Raw genomic sequence first — 22,704 nt, 5'->3', positions numbered from 1 at the left:
TTCTGTGTGCTTACTGTTCCCAGTGAGTTGTATCCTTTTAGATGATTAGTTATTGCTGCTCAGCATCCTTATTTTTCAGATTGAAGAACACTCTTTTAACATTTCTTGTAGGACAGGTCTGATGTTGATGAAATTCCTCAGCTTTTGTTTGTCTGGGAAAGTCTGTCTCCTTCATGTTTGAAGGATTTTTCACTGGATATACGAGGGCAAAAGTTTACTCCTTCAGCACTTTAAATATACCACGCCACTGTCTCCTGGCCAGTGAGGGCTCCTCTGAGAGGTCGTTGCCAGGCGTACTGAAGCTCGTTGTATGTGATTTGTTGGGTTTTTTTCTCTTGCTGCTTTTAGAACCCTTTCTTCGTCCTCGATCTTTGGGAGTTTGATTGTTAAATGTCTTGAGGTAGTTTTATTGGGTTAAATCTGGTTGGTGTTCTGTAGCCTTCTTGTACTTGAGTGCTGGTATCTTTTTCTAGGATTAGAAAATTCTTTGATATTATCCCTTTGAGTAAACTTTCTACCCTGATTTCTCTCTCTCTACCTGCTCTTGAAGGCCAGGAACTCTTAGATTTACCCCTTTGAGGCTATTTTCTAGATCCTGTACATGTGCCTCATTCTTTCTATTCTTTTTTCTTTTGTCTCTATGTGTTTTCAAATAGCCCGTCTTCAAGCGGCTCACTAGTTCTTTCTTCTACTTAGTCAGTTCTGCTGTTAAGAGGCTCCGATGCATTCTTCAGTATGCCAGTCGCATTTTTCAACTCCAGAATTTCTGCCTGATGCTTTTTAATTATTTCAGTCTCTTTGTTAATTTATCTGATAGGATTCTGAATTCCTTCTCCATGTTATCTTGGATTTTGCTGGGCGTCCTCAAACAGCTATTTTGAGTTTTCTGTCTGAAGGGTCACCTACCCCTGTCACGCTGGGATTGGTCACCGGTGCCTTATTTAGTTCACTTGGTGAGATCATGTTTTCCTGGATGCTCCTGATGCTTGTGGCTGTCGGTCGATGTCACTAGGTATTTACTGTCATCTTTGCAGTCTGGGCTTGTTTGTACCCATCCTTCTTGCGAAGGCTTCTAATTCATTTCTTTTGCTTTTTAGAAAAAAAATTGAAAAACATCCTGCTTTGTTAAACTGTTACATGGCAGTGCGGTATTCAGTGTTGTTTTTGAACTAAAAGAAAAGGGATAATCCGTCTCATGCTAATTAGAATTTGCAGATTTCTTATGATACTAAGTCGAGACTGATAGAAAAGGTGGTGGCAGTCCATGAGACTCAGGAGCAGCCCCAAATCCTACCCTGCAGCTGTCCTTGCTATGAGGTGAGATGTTTGAAGCTCCTTTCTACAAAAGAAGCCGATCTGTGGGTTCCAGCGGACAGGTGGCCGTCCTGGGCAGGGCCCTGCAGAGACCCTGGCACAGGTGCAGGAGGTCAGGGAGGAGAAAGCAGCGAGGCCGACCCAGCAAGTTCAGACTGCTCCCCGGCTGCCGGCCTGGGGCAGAGTGTGCTCAGGCCTTGCCATGTGGCCCTGGATGCCTGCCCGTCTCCTGGAGAGGGCCCCATCACATGTGTTTGGGCTCGGGGCTGGCTGCAGTCTGGCTTGTCTCAGTCACGCCCTCTGCCCGACAGGCTTTCCAGCATCTCAGCACATGGCACAGGCTGAGCTTGGAGTTTGCCACTCACGTGGATTAGCGTCTCGGCAGGTGCGACCATGAGTGGTGCCTATTGACTTCATTAAACCCTGGGGCATCTCTGCTCGAGACCCGCCAGCGCCGTGTGTGAAGACGACAGTGACAGCTTGTTCTGTGGTGACTCTCTAACCAGGTGGTGGAGTGGCCATGGAGCTGATTTGGGTTTCTCAGTTGTTATATGGGTACTTGTGTTTGTGGTTGCTAGTAAGGCCCTGTGTCAGTTAATAACCCCCGCAAATGCACCACGCATTCCCGTGTCCTCTATGCTGTGTCCCCTATGCACGCTTCCCTGCTGCTCGCACACCAAGAGTCGCCTGTGCTCACCACACGGGGAGCAGGAGTCAGGCGCGTCGGGCCTCTCCTTGTGTGAACTTGTCTACCCCTCACAGGACCTCAGTGACGAGCCCTGTCAGTCATGCTTTCCCATTTTCCAGGTGGGAATGAACTTTGGAGCGGTCAGGCCAGGGCCCGGGTCCCAGGCTGGCAGGGATAGATCCTAGATGCGGATCTGCTTGGCTGTGGGCCTTGTTGGAGCCGGGGCAAAGCAACCCCTCCTCCGAGTCCCAGTGAGTGACCACGCCATGGGCACAGCTGCTGCTCGAGTCCCCTGCACCTACGCGTGGCTGTGAGTGCTCTTGCTAATGGTGCATAGCTGCGCAGAGACGCTTCATCCAAAGTGTCAGGAGGGGTGAGGGTCCTGTGCCCCACAGCCCAGCCAGGCACTGATGGCACCACAGAGTCAGCCCCTGGCCTCACAGGGAACGACTCTGAAGCTCGTTCACACCCCAGAGCTCCCTGGATCAGTCTATAGCTAGATTCAGCCACACCGCTTCCTCACCCAGCTTCTTCTTGGCTGTTCCCAGTTCCCTTTGAGGAGTGTGGGTGCTGGTCCCCGTCTCAGGCACTGCCGTTTGGGAGCTTGGCTAGGGCACTTGATGTCTGTTAAGCTGGTTTCTTCTGCCTGCATAGGCAAGGTAGGCAGAGGCCCTCGTGCCCCCTCTTCAGACACCCAGCAGCAGAACCGGGGACCCTGCTGGTTTCCTCCAGAGTCTGGGCTCTGGGACCAGACGCCTTTGAGGTCTGGCCATGGTGCACCACACGTGCTGTAGCCCTGGCTCACTGAGCACCCAGGGTGAGACAGGCGCGGCCTGACCAGGAGGTTTTCATGTGGAAGACTGAACACGCGGCACGGCTCAGGCAGCAGCTAGGAGACTGCTCTCGCCAGTAGGACCAGGCCGGGGCACGGGGGACGTGTGTGAGGCTGCAGGACAGCAGCCTTCCTCTCCGGCCCAGCCGGGGGGACTGGCAGAGCTGGCTGGGACCCAGACTTGGTGGCACCCAGGACCCCGGCCATGCACCTCTGCCTTGGGGATGGCATCCAGGTGGTGGTAGGTGGCCCAGGACCTGGCCGTGCCTCTGCCTCAGGCAGCGTCTGCATGGCGGCACTCAGAGCTGCGCTGTGGCATCAACTCCAGCATCCCCTTTGCCTACACGAATCCTTATCCCTCTCCTCTCGTGCACAGGTGCGGCGGGCGGTGGCCTCTGTGGTAGGCGGCTGGCTGCTGCGTCTGCGCGACCGCTACTCCTTCTTCCACAAGCTCATCCCTCTGCTGCTCAGCAGCCTCAGCGACGAGGTGCCTGAGGTCAGGTACGTGGGCAGGCATCTAGCCGGCGGCTGCGGGCCCTGCTTCCTAAACAGCCATGTACAGCAGTGGTGGCTTCTCTTCGCTCAGAATCTGTCACAGAAACCTGCTCATGTCCCTTCGTCCCTGTGCCCTGAGGTCATGTGCCGTACGGAAGGCTCTGGTTTTGTAAACGTCATTTCACATCTTTTTAACATTTGACTGAGTAATGGACAGAGATCAGACGGCCCCCTTGCTGTACTGTCCGTAGAGTGCTCACAAGATGAACGGGATTTCTGGTCCGCCTTTTCTGGGGTTAGGGAGCTTCCCGCTCTCATGTGATGCGGTCTTTAGGCAACCCGTGTCCTGGCACAGCCCTGCGGCCTCCTGGGCATCCCTGGGAACTTGCAGGTCCCTCCCCCGCGTGCCCTCCCCCGCGTGCCCTCCCCTGAGCCGCTGTTGTCTGTCTTGTGCCACAGGCAGCTGGCTGTCAGCCTCTGGGAAGATGTTGGCCTGCAGTGGCAGAAGGAGAATGAGGAGGACCTGAAGGACAAGCTGGACTTTGCCCCTCCCACCCCACCCCATTACCCTCCGCATGGTGAGTGACCGAGACAGAGGGAGCGCCGGGAGGCGAGCGCTTGTTGGGTAGGAAAGGGGCTTCTGAACCTGAAGGAAGCTTCAGCTCTTGGCGTTCTGAGCCCAGGCGGCCGGGTTGGAAAGGTGCAGGCATCTCCCCATTGGGCTGGGACTCCTACATCCCAGGTACCTGGGACCTCCCTGCATCCTGGGCAGAGCACGTCTCTCCTCAGCATCTGGGGAGCCCCCAAGTGCCTCGCAGTGACCTCTCCCCTCCTCTGACCAGCTTTATTTTAAAAAGGCCATGGGCTTCTGAAAGTGTCCAGTGCACTGCTAGATGGTATCTGCCCCCCTCCCTTGGCTGTGCACTCAAGGGTGCATTGAACTCTGGGTTCCTGGGCAGCTCTGCTGGTGGTTGGGGGATGTTGGAAACAGTGGGATAAGGGGCTCATCATTTCACCAAGACAGAGCTCAGCACAAGGGCCACGGCTGAGGTGAGGTCTTTGTGGTTCCACATGATTTCCAACCTGGGAACAGGGTCCCCTACTGCGTGGCCTCCCGCCCTTCCCACATTCGCTCCCTGGCCATGTTGCGGGCACCCACGTGTGTCTCCACAGAGCCCAGCAGGTCTGGCTGAGTCTGAGTGGAGGCTCCCAGGTCCGGCCCCAACACACTTGCTCTGCCATGCCACTGGCCCACCTCGGGCTTCATCTGTGTGGAAACCACTCTCTCGGGGGGCTGAGTGTCTTCCACTTGCACATGGTCAAGTGTTTTCATCACTTGAGTCTGTCTGCAGGGTGTCTTCTTAAAAGTGAATAATATGCACTGATGAGGACAAAAAGTAGGTGAAGCACAGCCCAAATCAGATGCGCAGCCCAAATCAATCAGATGCCCAGCCCGAATCAATCAGATGCCCAGCCCAAATCAATCGGATGCCCAGCCCAAATCAGATACCCTGTGAGATTTGCAGCCTCAACTTACTTCCCATGTCACCTCCCTGGCCTAGTCCAGGCACTGAGGTAGCCCAGGGTCAGGTCCTGGAGGGAAGTGTTGTACTCTGTCAAATACAGCATTAAAGCGGCTTCTTGGCTGGGCATGGTGGCTCACACCTGTATCCCAGCTACTCAGGAGGCCAGGGTGGATCACTGGAGCCCAGGAGTTGGAGACCAACCTGGGCAACACAGCGAGACTCCAACTCTACAAATATTTTAACAAAAACAAAACAGAGTCGCTGGGTGTGGTGGTGCGCGCCTGTATCCCAGCTGCTCCAGAGGCTGGGGTGGGAGGATCGCTGGGGTCCAGGAAGTTGAGGCTGCGGTGAGCTATGACCACGCCCCTGCACTCCAGCCTGGGTGACAGAGTGAGACCCCGTTTAAAAAAAAAAAAAAACGGTTTCTTGTGTCTGGTGTTGATGTTTGGTGCCCTGTTAAATCCCCGCCCACAGAACCGTGGCTCCTCCCAAGCCTGTGAGTCTCAGGGCTGCTCTTCCCCCTGGTCGGCATTCTCCCCCTTGCAGCCCCCCCACAATGCACAGTTGCTGTACAGGGAAAGCACATGTGTTTGGAAAAGGCACAGAAGTTAGTTGCAAGCAAGGTTCGTTCTGATGGAGTGAAGCCAGTGTGAGAACGCTCCGTCTTTCTTTTTTTCTTTTTTGAGACAGAGTTTCACTCTTGTTGCCCAGGCTGGAGTGCAATGACTCAGTCTCGACTCACTGCAACCGCCACCTCCCAAGTTCAAGCGATTCTCCTGCCTCAGCCTCCCGAGTAGCTGGGATTACAGGCGCACGCCACAACGCCCAGCTAATTTTGTATTTTTAGTAGAGATGGGGTTTTGCCATGTTGGCCAGGCTGGTCTCGAACTCCAAACCTCAGGTGATCCACCTGCCTCAGCCTCCCAAAGTGCTGGGACTACAGAGGTAAGCCACCACGCCTGGACAACCTAATCTGTTTTAAAATGTGGAACTTAGGCCGGGCGCGGTGGCTCACGCCTGTAATCCCAGCACTTTGGGAGGCTGAGGCAGGCAGATCATGAGGTCAGGGGATTGAGACCATCCTGGCTAACACAGTGAAACCCCGTCTCTACTAAAAATAAAAATTAAAAAAAATTAGCCGGGTGTGGTGGCAGGCGCCTGTAGTCCCAGCTACTCGGGAGGCTGAGGTGGGAGAATGGCGTGAACCCAGGAGGTGGAACTTACAGTGAGCCAAGATCGCGCCACTGCACTCCAGCCTGGGTGAGAGAGCGAGATTCCATCTCAAAAAAAAGAAGAGGCACTGTATTTGCAAACTATGCCTCTGAAAATGAGTTAATTTTAACATATAAAACACTTAGGTCCGGGCGTGGTAGCGGGCACCTGTGGTCCCAGCTACTTGCGAGGCTGAGGCAGGAGAATGGTGTGAACCCGGGAGGAGAAGCTTGCAGTGAGCCGAGATTGCACCACTGCACTCCAGCCTGGGGGACAGAGCGAGACTTCATCTCAAAAAAAAAAAAAATGTAGAAGTTAGACAGGAGGCCGCTTACGAACTCTCTGTTGAACTCGCACTGTCTGCGCACCGGTGATGGGAGTGGAATCCCACGTGTGCTGCGGTTCTCTGGCAGGGCCTCTCCGTCCAGCACGCGTGCCGCGGTTCTCCGGCGGGGCCTCTCCGTCCAGCACGCGTGCCGCGGTTCTCCGGCGGGGCCTCTCCGTCCAGCGCGCGTGCCGCGGTTCTCCGGCGGGGCCTCTCCGTCCAGCGCGCGTGCCGCGGTTCTCCGGCGGGGCCTCTCCGTCCAGCGCGCGTGCCGCGGTTCTCCGGCGGGGCCTCTCCGTCCAGCGCGCGTGCCGCGGTTCTCCGGCGGGGCCTCTCCGTCCAGCGCGCGTGCCGCGGTTCTCCGGCGGGGCCTCTCCGTCCAGCGCGCGTGCCGCGGTTCTCCGGCGGGGCCTCTCCGTCCAGCGCGCGTGCCGCGGTTCTCCGGCGGGGCCGCTCCGTCCAGCGCGCGTGCCGCGGTTCTCCGGCGGGGCCGCTCCGTCCAGCGCGCGTGCCGCGGTTCTCCGGCGGGGCCGCTCCGTCCAGCGCGCGTGCCGCGGTTCTCCGGCGGGGCCGCTCCGTCCAGCGCGCGTGCCGCGGTTCTCCGGCGGGGCCTCTCCGTCCAGCGCGCGTGCCGCGGTTCTCCGGCGGGGCCTCTCCGTCCAGCGCGCGTGCCGCGGTTCTCCGGCGGGGCCTCTCCGTCCAGCGCGCGTGCCGCGGTTCTCCGGCGGGGCCTCTCCGTCCAGCGCGCGTGCCGCGGTTCTCCGGCGGGGCCTCTCCGTCCAGCGCGCGTGCCGCGGTTCTCCGGCGGGGCCGCTCCGTCCAGCGCGCGTGCCGCGGTTCTCCGGCGGGGCCGCTCCGTCCAGCCGCCTGGGGTGGGTCTGCGCTGGTCGGACCTAGAAGCTAAGCTGTGGCTTGTTTGCCTCTGGTGATTTCAGCTGGGCTCTCCTCACCGAGGAGGAAATGCGGCTCCTTAGAGAGGGTCCAGCCTGTGTGCCTAATTCATGCTACACGGAGCTCACGCTGCGTGGCAAATTGTTCTCCACGTGCTCACTGAGAAGCCAGTGAAAGGCCCTTCAGGTGTCAGTGGGGCAGGAACGCCGTCCCCGAGACGCAGGAGGGTCCAGTCCTGCCCGCTGTGCACCGGAGAGGGAGGCAGGGGGGGCAGGGACAGTTTCTGGAAGGTACGATCCTTGGAATGCGGTCAAGGAGAAGACAGAGCAAAGCACACACATGTACGCAAACACATACACATGTTCACAGGCATGCACATGCACACGTGTACATGCATAGCCTCGTGCACGTGTACACGTATGCACATCTGTGCACACGTACGTGCACATCCACGCACACACGTGCACATACATATACACATCACACACGTACATACACACACGTCCTGCCCTGCCCTCGCCAACTGGCTGGCCCTGCTAGTAGCTTCCCGGAAGGGGCTTCCTCCCTGTGGTGGAAACACAGGCTCTTTCGAGGCTGCCTGATTTAGAATTGGTGCAAGGAGTTGGGACTGTTCCTGACTGATAATTGCAAAAACACAGTTATCCATGCCGAGGCGTGGAGAGTGTCGTTAGGCACAGAATTTTTGTTTCGAGTAGAGCAGAGTAAATTTAGAATTGAATTACAATCAGAGTCAGTGGCATAAGCACTACATTTTGTTAGATTTTTGGCATTTTCCCCTCAAATTACTTTGCTTCAGTCTGTAGATTTGAATTTTAAATACGATTTCTCAGATTTTTTTCTACAGTATTTTAAATGTCAGATCAGAAGATTATCTGAGTCTCTTCCTCAGAAGTTTGCACTGGCCTTGTATCGCCAAGCCAATGCCCTCCCTACCATCCTGCCGCCCCCACCCGCCCTGCCCAGGGTCTGTGATGCCCTCCTTACCGTCCTGCCGCCCCCGCCCACCATGCCCAGGTCTGTGACATCCTCCTTACCATCCTGCCGCCCCCGCCCACCATGCCCAGGGTCTGTGACGCCCTCCTTACTGTCCTGCCGCCCCCACCCACTGTGCTCAGGGTCTGTGACGCCCTCCTTACCATCCTGCCGCCCCCGCCCGCCGTGCCCAGGTCTGTGACGCCCTCCTTACCATCCTGCCACCCCGCCCACCATGCCCAGTGTCTGTGACGCCCTCCCTACCATCCTGCCGCCCCCGCCCGCCATGCCCAGGGTCTGTGATGCCCACCTTACCATCCTGCCGCCCCCGCCCGCCGTGCCCAGGTCTGTGATGTCCTCCTTACCGTCCTGCCATCCCCGCCCGCCGTGCCCAGGTCTGTGACATCCCTTCCCCCAGGACCATACTGCCTTCACCCTTCAGGGCTGCAGCTCTGTGAGTTTTGAGCAGTACCGCCTCTGTCCCCCGCATGTGGGCATCTCCACCTCTCAGAACCTTGGGCCCTGGCACTGCTGCCATGGGCTGCGTCCTGTGCATCCCTTCCAGGATGTCATGAGCATGAGGTCGTGGGAGCATGGCCGCTGGCGTCTGCTCCTTCCTCTCTGCGTGGTGCGTTGGAGGCTCGTGCGTGGCACCTGTGTGCAGCACTTTCCTTCGCGTGGGTCACGTTCCCTCCCGTGGACAGACCGTCCGGTCACCAGCGGTGCGCATTCGGGTGCTTTCTGGTCTTTCACCATCACAGGTAGAGCTGATGTAAACACTTGCAGTCTGCTTTTTGTGAGAGTGTTTTATTGGATAAACACTCAGGCGTGGGGCTGCTGGGCCGTAGGTACAGTCCTTGCTTTGTTAGAAACTCACCACACGCTGTTTTCCACACCCTTCGCGCCACGTCACATCCCCATGGGCCCTGGACGAGCTTTCCAGGTGCCGTGGCCAGGCCAGCATATGAAGTGGGGTTTGCTGTTTGTAGCGTGTCGGTTGGTATGCAGTGGTGGCCTGCGGTGTTTGAGTTTGCGATTCCCTAATGAGAGGACGTTGGGATCTTTTCCTGTGCTGTGTTGTGCTTCTGCGCACCCATTGCATCTTCTTTGGTGGCCGTTCACATCTGTCATCTATTAAATCGGGTTCTCTGTTTCTGAGTGTGGAGTTTGAGGACCCCTGCCATGCCCTGGATGCAGGTCCCGCATCAGACTGTTTCAGGCTCCACAGCAGGGCCTCAGCTCTGGCTCCCGCTCCCCTCAGAGCTCCGGCAGCTGCCCCCTATCTCAGTGGAAGTGCTTCTTGTCCTCGGTGGACCCAGACGCTGTGCTCACCTCACCACTCGCTCCAGGGGCCTGTCCATCTGCTGCCATCCCCAGCACCCAGAGGCAGTGAGCCAGGCTCGGTGGCTCTGTGAGCACCCAGGGAGCCGATGAGTGGCTGCGTGGCCTGTCTTACCTGCAAGAACGGGCAGTCCGACCCTGTGGGTGGGTCACCAAGAGCGTGAACAGGCAAAGTTTGGTAATATTTTCAGATCATGGCTAATGCAAGCGGTGCTCAGAGGTCATGACCTATCAATAAGGAATTCACGTGGGCCTGGATCTGAAGTGTAATCAGAGCCCAGTTTTCCTGTTTCCTAGGAAAATAAGGTGTGCACCACATAGAAATGTAGTTCGTACCATATAGTTTGTCATTAGCTTTGCAGACACAGCATAAGTTTCCGTTAACAGCACTGAAACCTCCACCTTCACAACCAAGCTTCGTGCTGGGAGGGTTGTGAGGGCATCACTTACTGTCCTCAAGTTGGTCACTTCCCCAAACACCGTGCCCTTCTCATGCGGAAGCACACGTTCACGCCTGGCGTGTGTCTGACGATCGCACTGCCAGCCGCCAGCCGCAGATGGCTCAGTGACAGCAGCTCCAGAGTCTTCTCTGCTTTGAGACTATCCCTCTGTTAAGATTGTTTTCCTTGGCAATGCCTGAGTGTAAAGGAAAGCGCCTCGTGGTGCTGGTGAGTGGCCGGCCAGAGCTTTTCACACAGGAAGACACAGTTGGCTCTTCTTAAAGCCTGACTTAGAAGTGAGCAGGGTTCCCTATGGATGAACACTGCCATGTGACGGCCTTCTCCCTCCGTTCTCCTGTTCCGCCTCGGAGCCCGCACCTGTTCTGCTTTGCTTGTGTGTTTCATCTGTGTGTTTGGAAAGATGGAAGCTTGAATGGAAATTGTCAGAAACGTTACGTTGTGCAAAGGGGCTGGAAAAGCTGGTTAGCATCGTCTGAAGCCAGCAAGGACCCACATGTGGAGCGCTGGCCAGCTCTGAGTTAGGCGGGGGTGTTGCAGAAGAAGGAACTTGTTTTCTTTTTTTGAGGCAGACTTGCTCTGTCACCCAGGCTGGAGTGCAGTGGCATGATCCCAGCTCACTGCACCCTCCGCCTCCCAGGTTCAAGTGACTATCCTGCCTCAGCCTCCGGAGTAGCTGGGATTACAGGCGCCCACCACCACACCCAGATAATTTTTGTATTTTTAGTAGAGATGGGGTTTCACCATATTGGTCAGGCTGGTCTCCATCTCCTGACCTCAGGTGATCCACGCGCCTCGGCCTTCCCAAGTGCTGGGATTACAGGCGTGAGTCATGGTGCCCAGCCTATGTCTGCTATAATATTAAATATAGAAAAACAGGCTTCAGAACCATATAAGACCCTGTGCTGCATAACTGCGTTTGAGTCCATGACTCACCACAGGGAGGAGGCTGGTCCCCTCAGGTAGTAACATTGTGTTTCTCCTGTACCTTCTCTGTTCGGAAACAAATGCTCACCGTCTGCTGCAGTTTCTGCGTGTAGAGTGCAGTCACCTTGCTGCACAGGTTCGTAGCCTGGGAGCCTCACAGGCATCGCACAGCCCGGGTGTCGCCCAGCCCGGCAGCCCGGTGTCGCCTAGCCCGGCAGCCCAGGCGTCGCCCAGCCCAGGCGTGTAGGAGGCTGCGCCATCCAGGCTTGTGTGTGTCACTGTAGGACATTCACATGGCGACCAAATCACCCAGCGACGTGTTTCCCAGAACGCACCCCACCGTCCGGCAGCACTTGACCGTACCCAGAACCAGCGGTCCCCTGCCTTTTCACCAGGGACTGGTTTTGTGGAAGACAATTTTTCCATGGGTGGGGCGGGGAGCAGGGTGGCTTCAGGATGAAATTGTTCTCCCTCAGATCATGAGGCGTTTGGTTCTCATAGGTAGCGCGTAACCCAGATGCCTCACACGCCCAGTTCACAGGAGGGTTTGCCCTCCCCTGAGAACCTCATGCCGCCACTGATCTGACAGGAGGTAGAGCTCAGGCGGTCACGCTCCTTCACCATCTGCTTACTTCCTGCTGTGGGACACCATTCCTAACAGGCCTCAAACCAGCCCCGGCCTGTGTCCAGGCCATGGGTACCCCTGCCCAGCACCAGTCAGTGTTTCTTTGGAAACACCCACAGGCCCAGGTGCCCACAAAGCTCTGTTCAGCTGTCAGCGGACCCCTCCCTGGCTGTTCTTGGTCACACATCCCTCATTTGGCAAACTTTCCAGAGTGGGTCATCATCAGGAAGAAAGGTGCAGCCAGGCTTGGTGGCGCATGCCTGTAATATTGAGGTCAGGAGTTCAAGACCAGGCTGGCCAATATGGTGAAACCCCATCTCTACTAAAAATACAACACTTAGCCAGATGTGGTGGCGTGCACCTGTAGTACCAGCTACTCAGGAGGCTGAGACATGAGAATGGAGAATTGCTGGAACTCAGGAGGCGAACATTTCCGTGAGCCGAGATGGTGCCACTGCATTCCAGCCTGGGTGGCAGAGTGAGACGCTTTCTCTAAAAATAGAAAAAGACCCTTTAAATCCTGATGTGTCATGGTTTCATTTCTATCTTTACAGTTGCTCTGAATTTTTTATTTTTTGTTTTTTATTTTTTTCGAGATGGAGTCTCGCTCTGTCGCCCAGGCTGGAGTGCAGTGCCGTGATCTTGGCTCACTGCAAGCTCCGCCTCCCGGGTTCAAGCGATTTGCCTGCCTCAGCCTCCGAGTAGCTGGGATTACAGGCATCCGCCACCACACCCAGCTTATTTTTTCTATTTTTAGTAGAGACGGGGTTTCACCATGTTGGTCAGGCTGGTCTTGATCTCCTGACCTTAGGTGATCCACCCGCCTCGGCCTCACAACGTGCTGGGATTACAGGCATGAGCCACCGTGCCCGGCCTGAATTTTTAAGATCAAAATCTTTTCATCAATCCCTGAAGGCTTTTGTGTAAAAATCGATAAACTGATTGTGAAATTCTTGTGGGCGTGCAAAGGACCCACAGCCGCCGAAACACTGGGGAGGAGCGAGGCTGAATGGCAGCAGTGCCTGGGTGCAGGACTCACAGAACCACAGTCGGGCTGCGTGGTGTTGGCTTTCAGACCAATGAGCGGAACGAGAGTCCAGAAACAGGCGTCCGCATGCAGACCACTGACTTGATGAAGGCTCAAAGACCATTTAATGGAGTCTTTTAATAAGGGTGCTCTAATGATAGGATTACTCACATGCCAGAAAGTGAGCTGGGAGTGAAAACTTACCCCGGTTGTGTCAGGAGCCTGAAGGTAAAGCCCAGAACCGCAGCGCTAGGACGAAGCCTTCGTGACCGTGGGCCAGGCCACGCTTCCCTGGATACGTCCTCAGAAGACTGCAGAGTGACGATGAAGCCTTCATGACCGTGGGCCGGGCCACGCTTCCCTGGATACATCCTCAGAAGATGCAGAGTGACGACGAAGCCTTCGTGACCGCAGGCCGGGCCACGCTTCCCTGGATACGTCCTCAGAACACCACAGAGCTAGGATGAAGCTTTAGTGACCACGGGCTGGGCCACGCTTCCCTGGATACGTTCTCAGAAGACCAGAGCTAGGATGAAGCCTTAGTGACCACGGGCTGGGCCACGCTTCCCTGGGTGCGTTCTCAAAAGCACGCCCTGTAACAGGGCAAAGCAATGTGCTGGACTTCACCAAAATGACCACTTCTGCTCTTTCAAAGGCCCGTTGAGAAAACGAAAAGACAAACCAAAGACTGAGATGTTTGGAGATGAAGTATGTAGGGATTTGTCTCCAGAGTACAGAAAGAGCTCTTGAAACCCAGCAGGAAAACAATCCAGTTTTTTAAATGGGCAGAAAACAATTTGGAAAGACCCTTCACCAGGGAAGATAACACAGGCGGCAAACAAGCCTGTGAAGGAGATGCTCAGTGTGGTTAGTCGTCAGGGAATGCAGAGGAGAACCACACGGAAACGCCACTGTGCCTCTCAGACGGGTCTCAATTCAAGACTGAGCGTACCGCGTGCCGCTGAGAATGGGAAGGAGTGCGGACTGGCTCAAACACTTTAGAAAATAGTTTCTCAAACAGTTAAACACATGCACCTTCCCTGGGACCCAGCCCTTCCACAGCCGGTATTTGCCCTGGCACAGTGAAAGCACAGGCCACACAGACTTGCCCTGGACACCATTCGAGTGCTGCTCTGCAGAAGAGCGGGCAGCACACTGGCATCTCCCCACAACAGGCCACTTCCCAGCTTCAGAAAGCGGGCACGGGCAGACCTCAGAAAACCACGCAGAGCGAAAGAAGCAGAGAAGAGAGTGAATGACAGGCTTCCACTTGTGCCAAGCTCTGCAAGAAAGTGCAGCCCGGTCACAGGACAGAAAGCAGATCCGGGGGTGCCGGGGCGTCGTGGGGGCCGCACTGCAGAGGAAGCCGGGCGAAGGACGTGGCCATCACCCCCACCGTGGTGATGGCTTCGCAGGCGTGTCTCTCTGATCATACACGTCAGCATGTGTGGCGAGTGTGTTGCTTGCATCTCTGTGTGGCTCTAAATGTTTTGTTTCTTGGCATAGGGTCTCTGTCACCCAGGCTGAGTGCTGGGGCGCAGTCCTCCCACCTCAGCCTCCTGAGTAGCTGGGACCACAGGCATGCACCACAGCGCCTGGCTCATCTTCCTGGTTTTTGTTTTGTTTTGTTTTGTTTTTAGACGGAGTCTCGTTCTGCCGCCCAGGCTGGAGTGCACTGGTGCGATCTCCACTCACTGCCAGCTCCACCTCCCGGGTTTACGCCATTCTGCCTCAGCCTCCCGAGTAGCTGGGACTACAGGCGCCCACCACCACGCTCGGCTAATTTTTTTTTTTTTTTTTTTTTTTTTGTATTTTTAGTAGAGATAGGGTTTCACAGTGTTAGCCAGGATGGTCTCAATCTCCTGACCTCATGATTCGCCCGCCTCGGCCTCCCAAAGTGCTGGCATTACAGGCGTGAGCCACCGCGCCCGGCCCATCTTCCTGTTTTTTATAGAGGTGGGGTCTTTGCCATGTTGCCCAGGCTGGTCTTGAATTCCTGGGCTCTAGTGACCCACCTGCCTTGGCCTCCACAGTGCTAGGACTGCAGCCACGCACCCGCCTATGTGAATGTTCTGAATGAAAGGGGCATTTGGCAGCTTTGCGTCCACCCCGAGACTTGTTTTGAAATGGTGAGTTTGTAACTCACAGGTGTCCCTTAAATGGGACGTGCGGTAACTTCAGTTGTTGAGGTTTTGCTTGTGCATTTCTTGTTCTTTCTCTTTTTCGTTCCAGAGCATCGCCCTGTGCTGGGCTGCCGGGAGCTCGTCTTCAGGAACCTCTCCAAGATCCTCCCTGCCCTGTGCCACGACATCACAGACTGGGTGGTGGGCACCCGAGTGAAGTCGGCCCAGCTGCTGCCAGTGCTGCTGCTGCACGCCGAGGACCACGCCACGCAGCACCTGGAGATCGTCCTCCGGACCCTGTTCCAGGCCTGCACCGACGAGGAGGCAGCCGTGGTCCACAGCGTGAGTGGCCGCAGAGCTCTAACTCGAGCTTAAGATCCCACCTCTGTGGTGTGCGGGGCCCGAGGCTGTGACAGACACAGTTGGGAGACCACCCTGCGGCCAAGACAGCGTCCCCTCACCCCCAGGCCGCAGCCCCTCCCACGCCCGGCCCCTGGGAACCACCGGTCTGTTTTCTGTACCTGTAGGGAACAGTGTGTTGAGGGTGAACCCTCCATGCTGGTCTTCAAGCACACTCGGGCGCAGTGCCGGGTGCGTGTTGTGTAAACGTGCACTAGACAGGGACCAGGCTGCTGACTGAGGACCGAGATGCCCAGAGTTCAGCATTGACATCCGGGCTGTCCTCAGACGCCTTCCAGGCCTCACAGGGGCTGTGGGGGCACCCGGCGGGGGGAGGGCACAGCCTCAGGTGTCTTGTGAGTGGCATCGTGGTGCCATCCTCTTTCTCACTCCCTGTCTGCACTCGGCTGGTGGTTATCGCCTCGGCAACAGTGGGTACGCATAAGGGAGTCCCATGCTCGGGCCACTCCTGCTCACTAGGCCGGGCCACGCCCTGTGCTGACCGTCACCACTGTGGGCCACGCTCAGGCCACTCCTGCTCACTAGGCCCGGCCACGCTCTGTGCTGACAGTCACCACCATGGGGACTTCACACCCGCCCCACAAGGACGCTTCCTAGTGCTCAGGAGAACAACTAAAGCTTTGATTTGAGGTTTCAGTTCAAAATATCCTCATCTTGAACCTTAAATTCCATTGCAAAGAGGCCTTGCCAGTAGCTTTTACTTTTAGCGGTCCAGGTCGCTGTTACTAGCTGGGCGTCGTGGCGTGCACCTGTGGTTCCAGCTACCAGGAGGCTGAGGTGGGAGGATCACCTGAGCCCGGGAGGTCAAAGCTGTAGTGAGCTATGATAGCGCCACTACTCTCTAGCCTGGGCGACGGAGTGAGACACTGTCTCAGATAAAACAAAAAAATCTAAATCATTGTGACTGATTTAAAGTAAATGTTCCAGTTTCCATGTTATTTACATGTCGTGTTTCTACTTTTCAAAAACTACCATGAATTTAAAATTGTCTGTAGTCCTCTGTGGAATCTGTGGGAGAGCAAGAGACACAGGGGGCGAGGCTGAGACAGGACAGGAGACGTCTGTGTGATCCACTGTGAGTCCCACGGTGCAGAGGGGCTGGTGTGTGTGATCCACTGTGAGTCCCACGGTGCAGAGGGGCTGGTGTGTGTGATCCACTGTGAGTCCCTCGGTGCAGAGGGGCTGGTGTGTGTGATCCGCTGTGAGTCCCTCGGTGCAGAGGGGCTGGTGTGTGTGATCCGCTGTGAGTCCCACGGTGCAGAGGGGCTGGTGTGTGTGATCCGCTGTGAGTCCTTCGGTGCAGAGGGGCTGGTGTGTGTGATCCGCTGTGAGTCCCACGGTGCAGAGGGGCTGGTGTGTGTGATCCACTGTGAGTCCCTCGGTGCAGAGGGGCTGGTGTGTGTGATCCGCTGTGAGTCCCACGGTGCAGAGGGGCTGGTGTGTGTGATCCGCTTAGTGATGGGAAGGTTGGGTCACTGGCGTCCAATGAGGGGCATGCGGTGAACCCCGCAGCTCAGACACAGCCTTCATTTGGGCCGGACTTCGCTGCCTGGGGGGCGTGTCCAGCTCACTGGCTGTGAGCCTGGCCTTGGGGACGTTCTGAGATCACACGAGGACTCTTGTACCTTTCCTGAGGGCTCTGAGCAGGTGCCAAGGACTCACTCGGCATAACACGGGGCTGTCTGGGGACCACAGCGCCGAGAGTGGGAGCCCGGCTGAGACCCTCGGTTTGGCTCTGAGTTCTCTCGTGTTTGTTTCTCGCAGTGTACGAGATCCGCAGAGCTCATCGGGACGTTTGTGAGCCCTGAGGTGTTTCTGAAGTTGATCTTATCGTCGCTGAAGAAGGCGCCCTCCGCCTCCGGCCTCCTGGTGCTGGCCTCTGCCATGCGGGGTTGCCCCCGAGAAGCCCTCCAGCCGCACCTGGCAGCCATCGCCACGGAGCTGGCACAGGCCCACATCTGCCAGGCTTCTGAAAACGTAAGAGCGCTTGGGAAAGGGGGGAGTGAAGAGGAGCCTCCCCTGCCCGGCCGTCTGCCATCGTAATGACGTGTTTGTGGGTCTGCCCGGTGCTGCCAGTCTGGGCTGTCAGAAACACCCAGTGATGTGTCTGTGGGTCCACCCCATGCCGCCAGGCCGGGCCATCAGAAACACCTCCGGTAGCCGGGGTGCCCTCGCTGGTACCCCTCGTTCCAGGGCCTCGTCCTGCACTGTGCAGAGCTCCAGCCCCAGCCCCAGCTCCAGCCCCAGGCGGCTGCTCACATTTACATTGGTGGCTGCACATTCTTGGCCACACTGGCCACGGTTCACATGTTCGATGACTCAGGAGGTGTCCACGGCGGGGACCGCTGGCCCGTGCTGCCGGGGGTAGATGTGGGGTCTGCATCGTCCCACCCCTGAGGAGCGTGGTCACATGTCCGCCATCCCGCCCGGTCCCCGCGCGCCTTCCCGCCCGGTCCCCGCGCGCCTTCCCGCCCCGTCCCCGCGCTCCATCCCGCCCCGTCCCCGCGCTCCATCCCGCCCCGTCCCCACGGTACCTGCACAGATCGCACGTCCTCGGGGGCGCCCGCAGCCTGTTCCCCATCAGTCCTGCCTGGCGTTCTGATCTGTGCTTCACACAGCCCAGCTGAGGATTTTCCAGAGACATTTGTTTAATTTTAAATTGAGCAGCAAATCCTTGAGCTCAGAAGCTGGAACAGCCTGGGTAGTTGGACTTAATTGTTTGGAATAATCCATAATGTTTTCTATGGAAGAAGAAGTGATGACTTTGCTTTGGTTTGGAGGCGAGTCGTCCCTGTCTGTGTGTGTCAGACCCAGCACCCCAGATCTTTCTAGGACACAGGGCGGCCCCCACCGGGTGGCCGTCCCATGCAGGGCGGACCTCAGCTCGCCCCTAGAGGCCGGCACTTGCTCTGGCTTGATCATTTCTGGCAGCTTCTATGGCCCCAAAGCTGGCCTGGGGCACGGGGACTTGCCCTCTGCTCTCAGCCCGGCCTGTCTTGTGTCCGGCTCCCTCTCTGTCCTCAGAACGAGAGGTGGGGCTATTAACAGTCATTATTGTGAACTGTTGTAAGAAACCTGTAAGCAGTTCCTGGAATACACAGAGGGAAGGAAACAGAGCTGGGGTCAGGAAGGAGCAGGGGAGGGAGCCGGACCATGTACTCATGGTGTTTCAGCCACGTTCCAGCTTTTCCTAAAACCCGTTTTTAACACATCATCCACTCTGTGTCAGTTCTGCGCTTTCCTTTACTCACAAGGGGTTGTGAGGATGGCTTTGATTTCTGTATATAGACTTGCAAGCCAGAAGCATTTTTCCCTAGAAGGGCATAACTTGAAAATGTGCACAGGTGCCTAAATCCGTATCTCATAAACTTTATAGCAAAGAACGTGACGTTTTCACGTCTCCATGTTGGTTACAGGAAAACGGAATTGTGTCGTCCCACAGTTGTGTGTTTGGCTCCCCATCTTCCAGGTTTATCGAGGAAGAATTTGCTCACGATCTTTCAAACAGAGACCTCTTTCTGACAAAGCGCAGTCACACAGCACCCCTGGGGAGCCAGCCTCAACCTTCCAGGCTGCGAACGTGTGTGCCCTTTGGCCAAGCAGCCAGTCACAGTGAACAGCCAAGATGTACATTTCACTCCTTCCTTGTTTTCATTGTTTTGTTTCAGAGCGATCCTCCCACCTCAGCCTCCTGAGCCACTGGGACTATGGTTGTGCACCACCACGCCAGGATAATTTGTTTATTATTTATTTTTATTTATTTACTTTTTGGGACAGAGTCTTTCTCTGTCGCCCAGGCTGGAGTGCAGTGGCGCAATCTCAGCTCACTGCAATCTCCTCCTCCCAAGTTCAAGCAATTCTCCTGCCTCAGCCTCCCAAGTAGCCAGGATTACAGGCGCCTGTCACCACACCCGGCTAATTGTTGTGTTTTTATTAGAGAGGGGGTTTCACCCTGTTGGCCAGGCTGGTCTCGAACTCCTGACTTCAAGTGATCCGCCCACCTCGGCCTCCCAAAGTGGTGGGATTACAGGCGTGAGCCACCACGCCTGGCCCCATTTTACTCCTTAGCAGACTTAAATTCTTGGCAAGAAAGGGTGAACGCACTTAGGTCTCCGTCAGAGTCAGGCCCACAGCTCTGTGTTCTTCCCGCGGCTGGCCGGGCTTTGTTTGTGTCATTCAGGAAGTCGATTATGTTTCCCGCAATTATTCTCCAGTAGCTATGAGAACAGGTTAAAAATGTCTTTCGAGAACAAACTGAAATTGTTTTAAAAGCCCATGTTCAAACAGAAGTCCGTGAAGATGTATTCTAAACTGAGCCTGGCTTCAACCCCCTGCCCTGGGGTTCACCGGAAATGGTTTTAGCAGTAGGTACTTCCAGGTGTCTCAGGCCCAGCAGCGCCCCTGGAGCTCAACAGAGGGGAACTGGAGTCTCCTGGGAGGGAGTTTAGGACAGGTGGGTGCCTAGAGTGGGGAAATGGGTAACTCACCAATTCGCTTCTCACGAGGGGAAGCCAGCAGTTCTGGGATGCCATTGCCATTGTTGAAACAGGAGTCTCTTGTGCTTTTCTGAATTAAAAACTTTCCAATCTTAGATAACATCGTTTCAGAAAACAATGTTTGAAATACTCTTTCAAGAAATACTGAGAATTATTTCTTGCTGTATCTTTTTTCTTTTTCATTCTGTGTGTGTGTGTGTGTGTGTGTATGGCTGTGTAGGCAGACACTGAAAGTCTGGTCAAATATAGAGGAATCTGTAAATGTGAAGTCTTGTCAGTTCCTCCGAGACGGTGCCGCATTTGTGGCAGGAGAGTGGCGCTTGCTGCACAGGATGCCTACTTCCCCGTTTGTTCCCGTGCTCGGAGGCGCGGTCAGCCAGGAGGGGCCGTGTCTTCCAAGTGCACCCTCCCTTTTTAACCGAAAAGATGGTAGCTCCTGAAATGTACGTGACAGGTCATTCTAGAAAGCAGCCAGAGAGTGTTCTCAGAAGTCAGCCAGTCAGGGCGGGCCTCGGAGAAATGGCTGCGGGAAAAGTCAGGAATGGAATAAAAACAGAAATCCGTGGCTTCTGTGGGAGCTGGGGCCACGACAGGGCCACTCTGCTCCGCCAGCTCCAAGGTAGACGGGGCCACGCAGCTCCGCCAGCTCCAAGGTAGACGGGGCCACGCAGCTCCGCCAGCTCCGAGATAGACCGGGCCACGCAGCTCCGCCGGCTTACGGGGCCACGCAGCTCCGCCGGCTCCGAGGTGGACGGGGCCGCGCAGCTCCGTGTCTTCTGTGGGCCAGGGCGGGGCTGGGGTGCAAGGACGGAACGCTGCTGTGATATAGCGGGAATGTTTTGTTTGGCCTTTCGTGATTTATATCAGTGGGGAATGGGGCTTAGAGTTTTAGAACTGATTAGGAAATTTAGAGCCAACCTATTGTCTAGCCAAATAATTACCAAACTTTTTTGAACTCACACCCCCATTAGTAAGAAGCAGTTTAAACATAGGCCTCCAATATATGTACACTGTTGATAAATCACGTTTAAATTAGATACATGACCACTGTCCTAACTCACTCTGTAGTTTATGAAACATACATCAAATAGACATTAGAGAGAGATTGTAAGAAGTAAATACAGGCCAGGCGTGGTGGTTCTTATCTGTAATCCCAGCACTTTGGGAGGCCACGGCAGGAGGATCACTTAAGGCTACGAGTTTGAGGCTGCAGTGAGCCACAGCTGTACCACTGCACTTCAGCCTGGGCAGCAGAGCAAGACCCTGTCTCTGAAAAATAAGTTAAAATTTATTTAGAAAGAAGTAAGCGTACACAAAGCCGTAGGAATTCTTGGGTCCAGCACACGGCTACTGTGTTGCGGGCTTCAGATCCTGGCTGATTCACAGTGGATGAGGCTGGAGCCGGGAGGGGAAGACTTCAACCAGCGCAGCCTTAGGTGCAGCGCTGAGACTCCACCTCCCCATCAATCAGGAAACACTTTAAACCATAGAATTTTGTCTTTGTTAAAACTTAGTGTTATAGAAATATCCAAAAATGCACGGAAGAGGGGCAGGCGGCAGAGCAAAGATCCGCTAGCTTCAGTGCTGGCCAGCCCTTTGCATTCATGTTCTGCCTGCCTGGGGCCACTTTGGAGGGCGGGGAGAACTCGGGTGTGTTAAAAAGCAGATAATGCAACGCGCCGTCATTTCTCTCACAGGTACTGTGGTGTGCATCCCTAATGCGGCTTCTTAACCACATAGCTGAAGTGCCTGTTCCCATTTCACAAAATAAGCACAGATTCCTTAGCTTCTAGTCTATGTTCAGTTTTCCTGTCATCAAGCACGCCCTTCTGTGGTTGACATGCCAGTGCCTGGGGGCTGTCCCTGCGAGGGCTCTCCCATGCCCGCTGCCCCTTGTGAGCCATAGACTAGGAGCCCCAGGCGGGTTCTGTCAGCCCTGGGGCTGGGGCTGGGGCAGGAGCCCTGTATTAGTCCATTCTCATGCTGCTAATAAAGACCTACCAGAGACTAGGTAGTTTATAACGAAAAGAGGTTTCATGGACTCAGAGTTCCACCTGGCTGGGGAGGCCTCACAATCACGGCGGCAGGCGAAGGAGGAGCAAAGTCACATCTTCCATGGCGGCAGCAAGGGAGTGTGTGCAGGTTACTGCCCTTCATAAAACCATCAGATCTCGTGAGACTGCCGTGAGAACAGCACAGAAAAACCCACCCCCAGGATTCAATTCCCTCCCACAGAGTTCCTCCCAGAACACGTGGGGATTATGGGAGCTGCAGTTCAAGATGGGATTCGGGTGAGGACACAGCCAAACTGTACCAAGCCCTGACGGTGCCGCCGGTCTCTTCCAGGACCTCTACCTGGAGCGCCTGCTGCTGTGTGTGCAGACTCTGGTGTCCGTGTGTCGTGAGGACTGCGGCGTGGCCAGCCTGCAGCTCATGGATGTGCTGCTGACAATAGTGGCCCTCGCAGGTGCCACTGGCCTGAGGGACAAGGTAAGGCTGACGGCGGTGACTGCTGCTTGGCCTAGTGGAGCTCACAGCTGGAAGGCATCTCTTAAGTGAGGGGAACTGTCTCCCACGCATCCCCTCCGCACGCGAGCCCCAGGCCTCAAACCTGTCTGACCAGCAAAGACCAGGGATTGAGAATCTCGCGGGTGAGTCCCCAGGTAACGACCTTCAGGCAGCCCTCTGGCTGCCAGTGTATTCCGGCATCAGGGAGTGGAGACTGCTGTTTAATTTTAGGGTCCACAGCAAAGAAGCAAACAAGAAATAAGACATCACCTTTAAACCTGCACACCTGAGTGGGGTTTAATAGAGCAGGTGTCGCCAGGCGCATCCCGGCACATCGGGAGACCGAGGCGGGTGGGTCACCTGAGGTCAGGAGTTCGAGACCATCCTGGCCAACATGGTGAAACCCTGTCTCTCCTGAAAATACAAAAAATTAGCTGGGCGTGGTGGCCAGCGCCTGTAATCCCAGCTACTCAGGAGGCTGAGGCAGGAGAATCACTTCAACT

General features: G+C 55.8%; 1 protein-coding gene across 2 annotated transcripts in view; it reads left to right on the top strand.

The window, feature by feature from the left end:
* The window catches only part of DNAAF5 (dynein axonemal assembly factor 5), a 55,157-nt gene that overhangs the window by 10,557 nt on the left and 21,896 nt on the right, over positions 1-22,704 (top strand). For both annotated transcript variants that reach the window (XM_008018921.3, XM_073012891.1), the window contains exons 3-7: positions 3,211-3,335; positions 3,789-3,907; positions 14,887-15,119; positions 16,962-17,174; positions 22,040-22,183. In XM_008018921.3, coding sequence (XP_008017112.3) covers positions 3,211-3,335; positions 3,789-3,907; positions 14,887-15,119; positions 16,962-17,174; positions 22,040-22,183 — 834 coding nt within the window. The remainder of the gene's footprint in view (positions 1-3,210; positions 3,336-3,788; positions 3,908-14,886; positions 15,120-16,961; positions 17,175-22,039; positions 22,184-22,704) is intronic.

Source organism: Chlorocebus sabaeus, chromosome 28, assembly GCF_047675955.1.
Source record: "Chlorocebus sabaeus isolate Y175 chromosome 28, mChlSab1.0.hap1, whole genome shotgun sequence".
In the NCBI taxonomy this organism is placed as follows: domain Eukaryota; kingdom Metazoa; phylum Chordata; class Mammalia; order Primates; family Cercopithecidae; genus Chlorocebus; species Chlorocebus sabaeus.
Note: the sequence above shows the minus strand (reverse complement) of the source record. Positions and strands in the feature narration are given on the sequence as shown.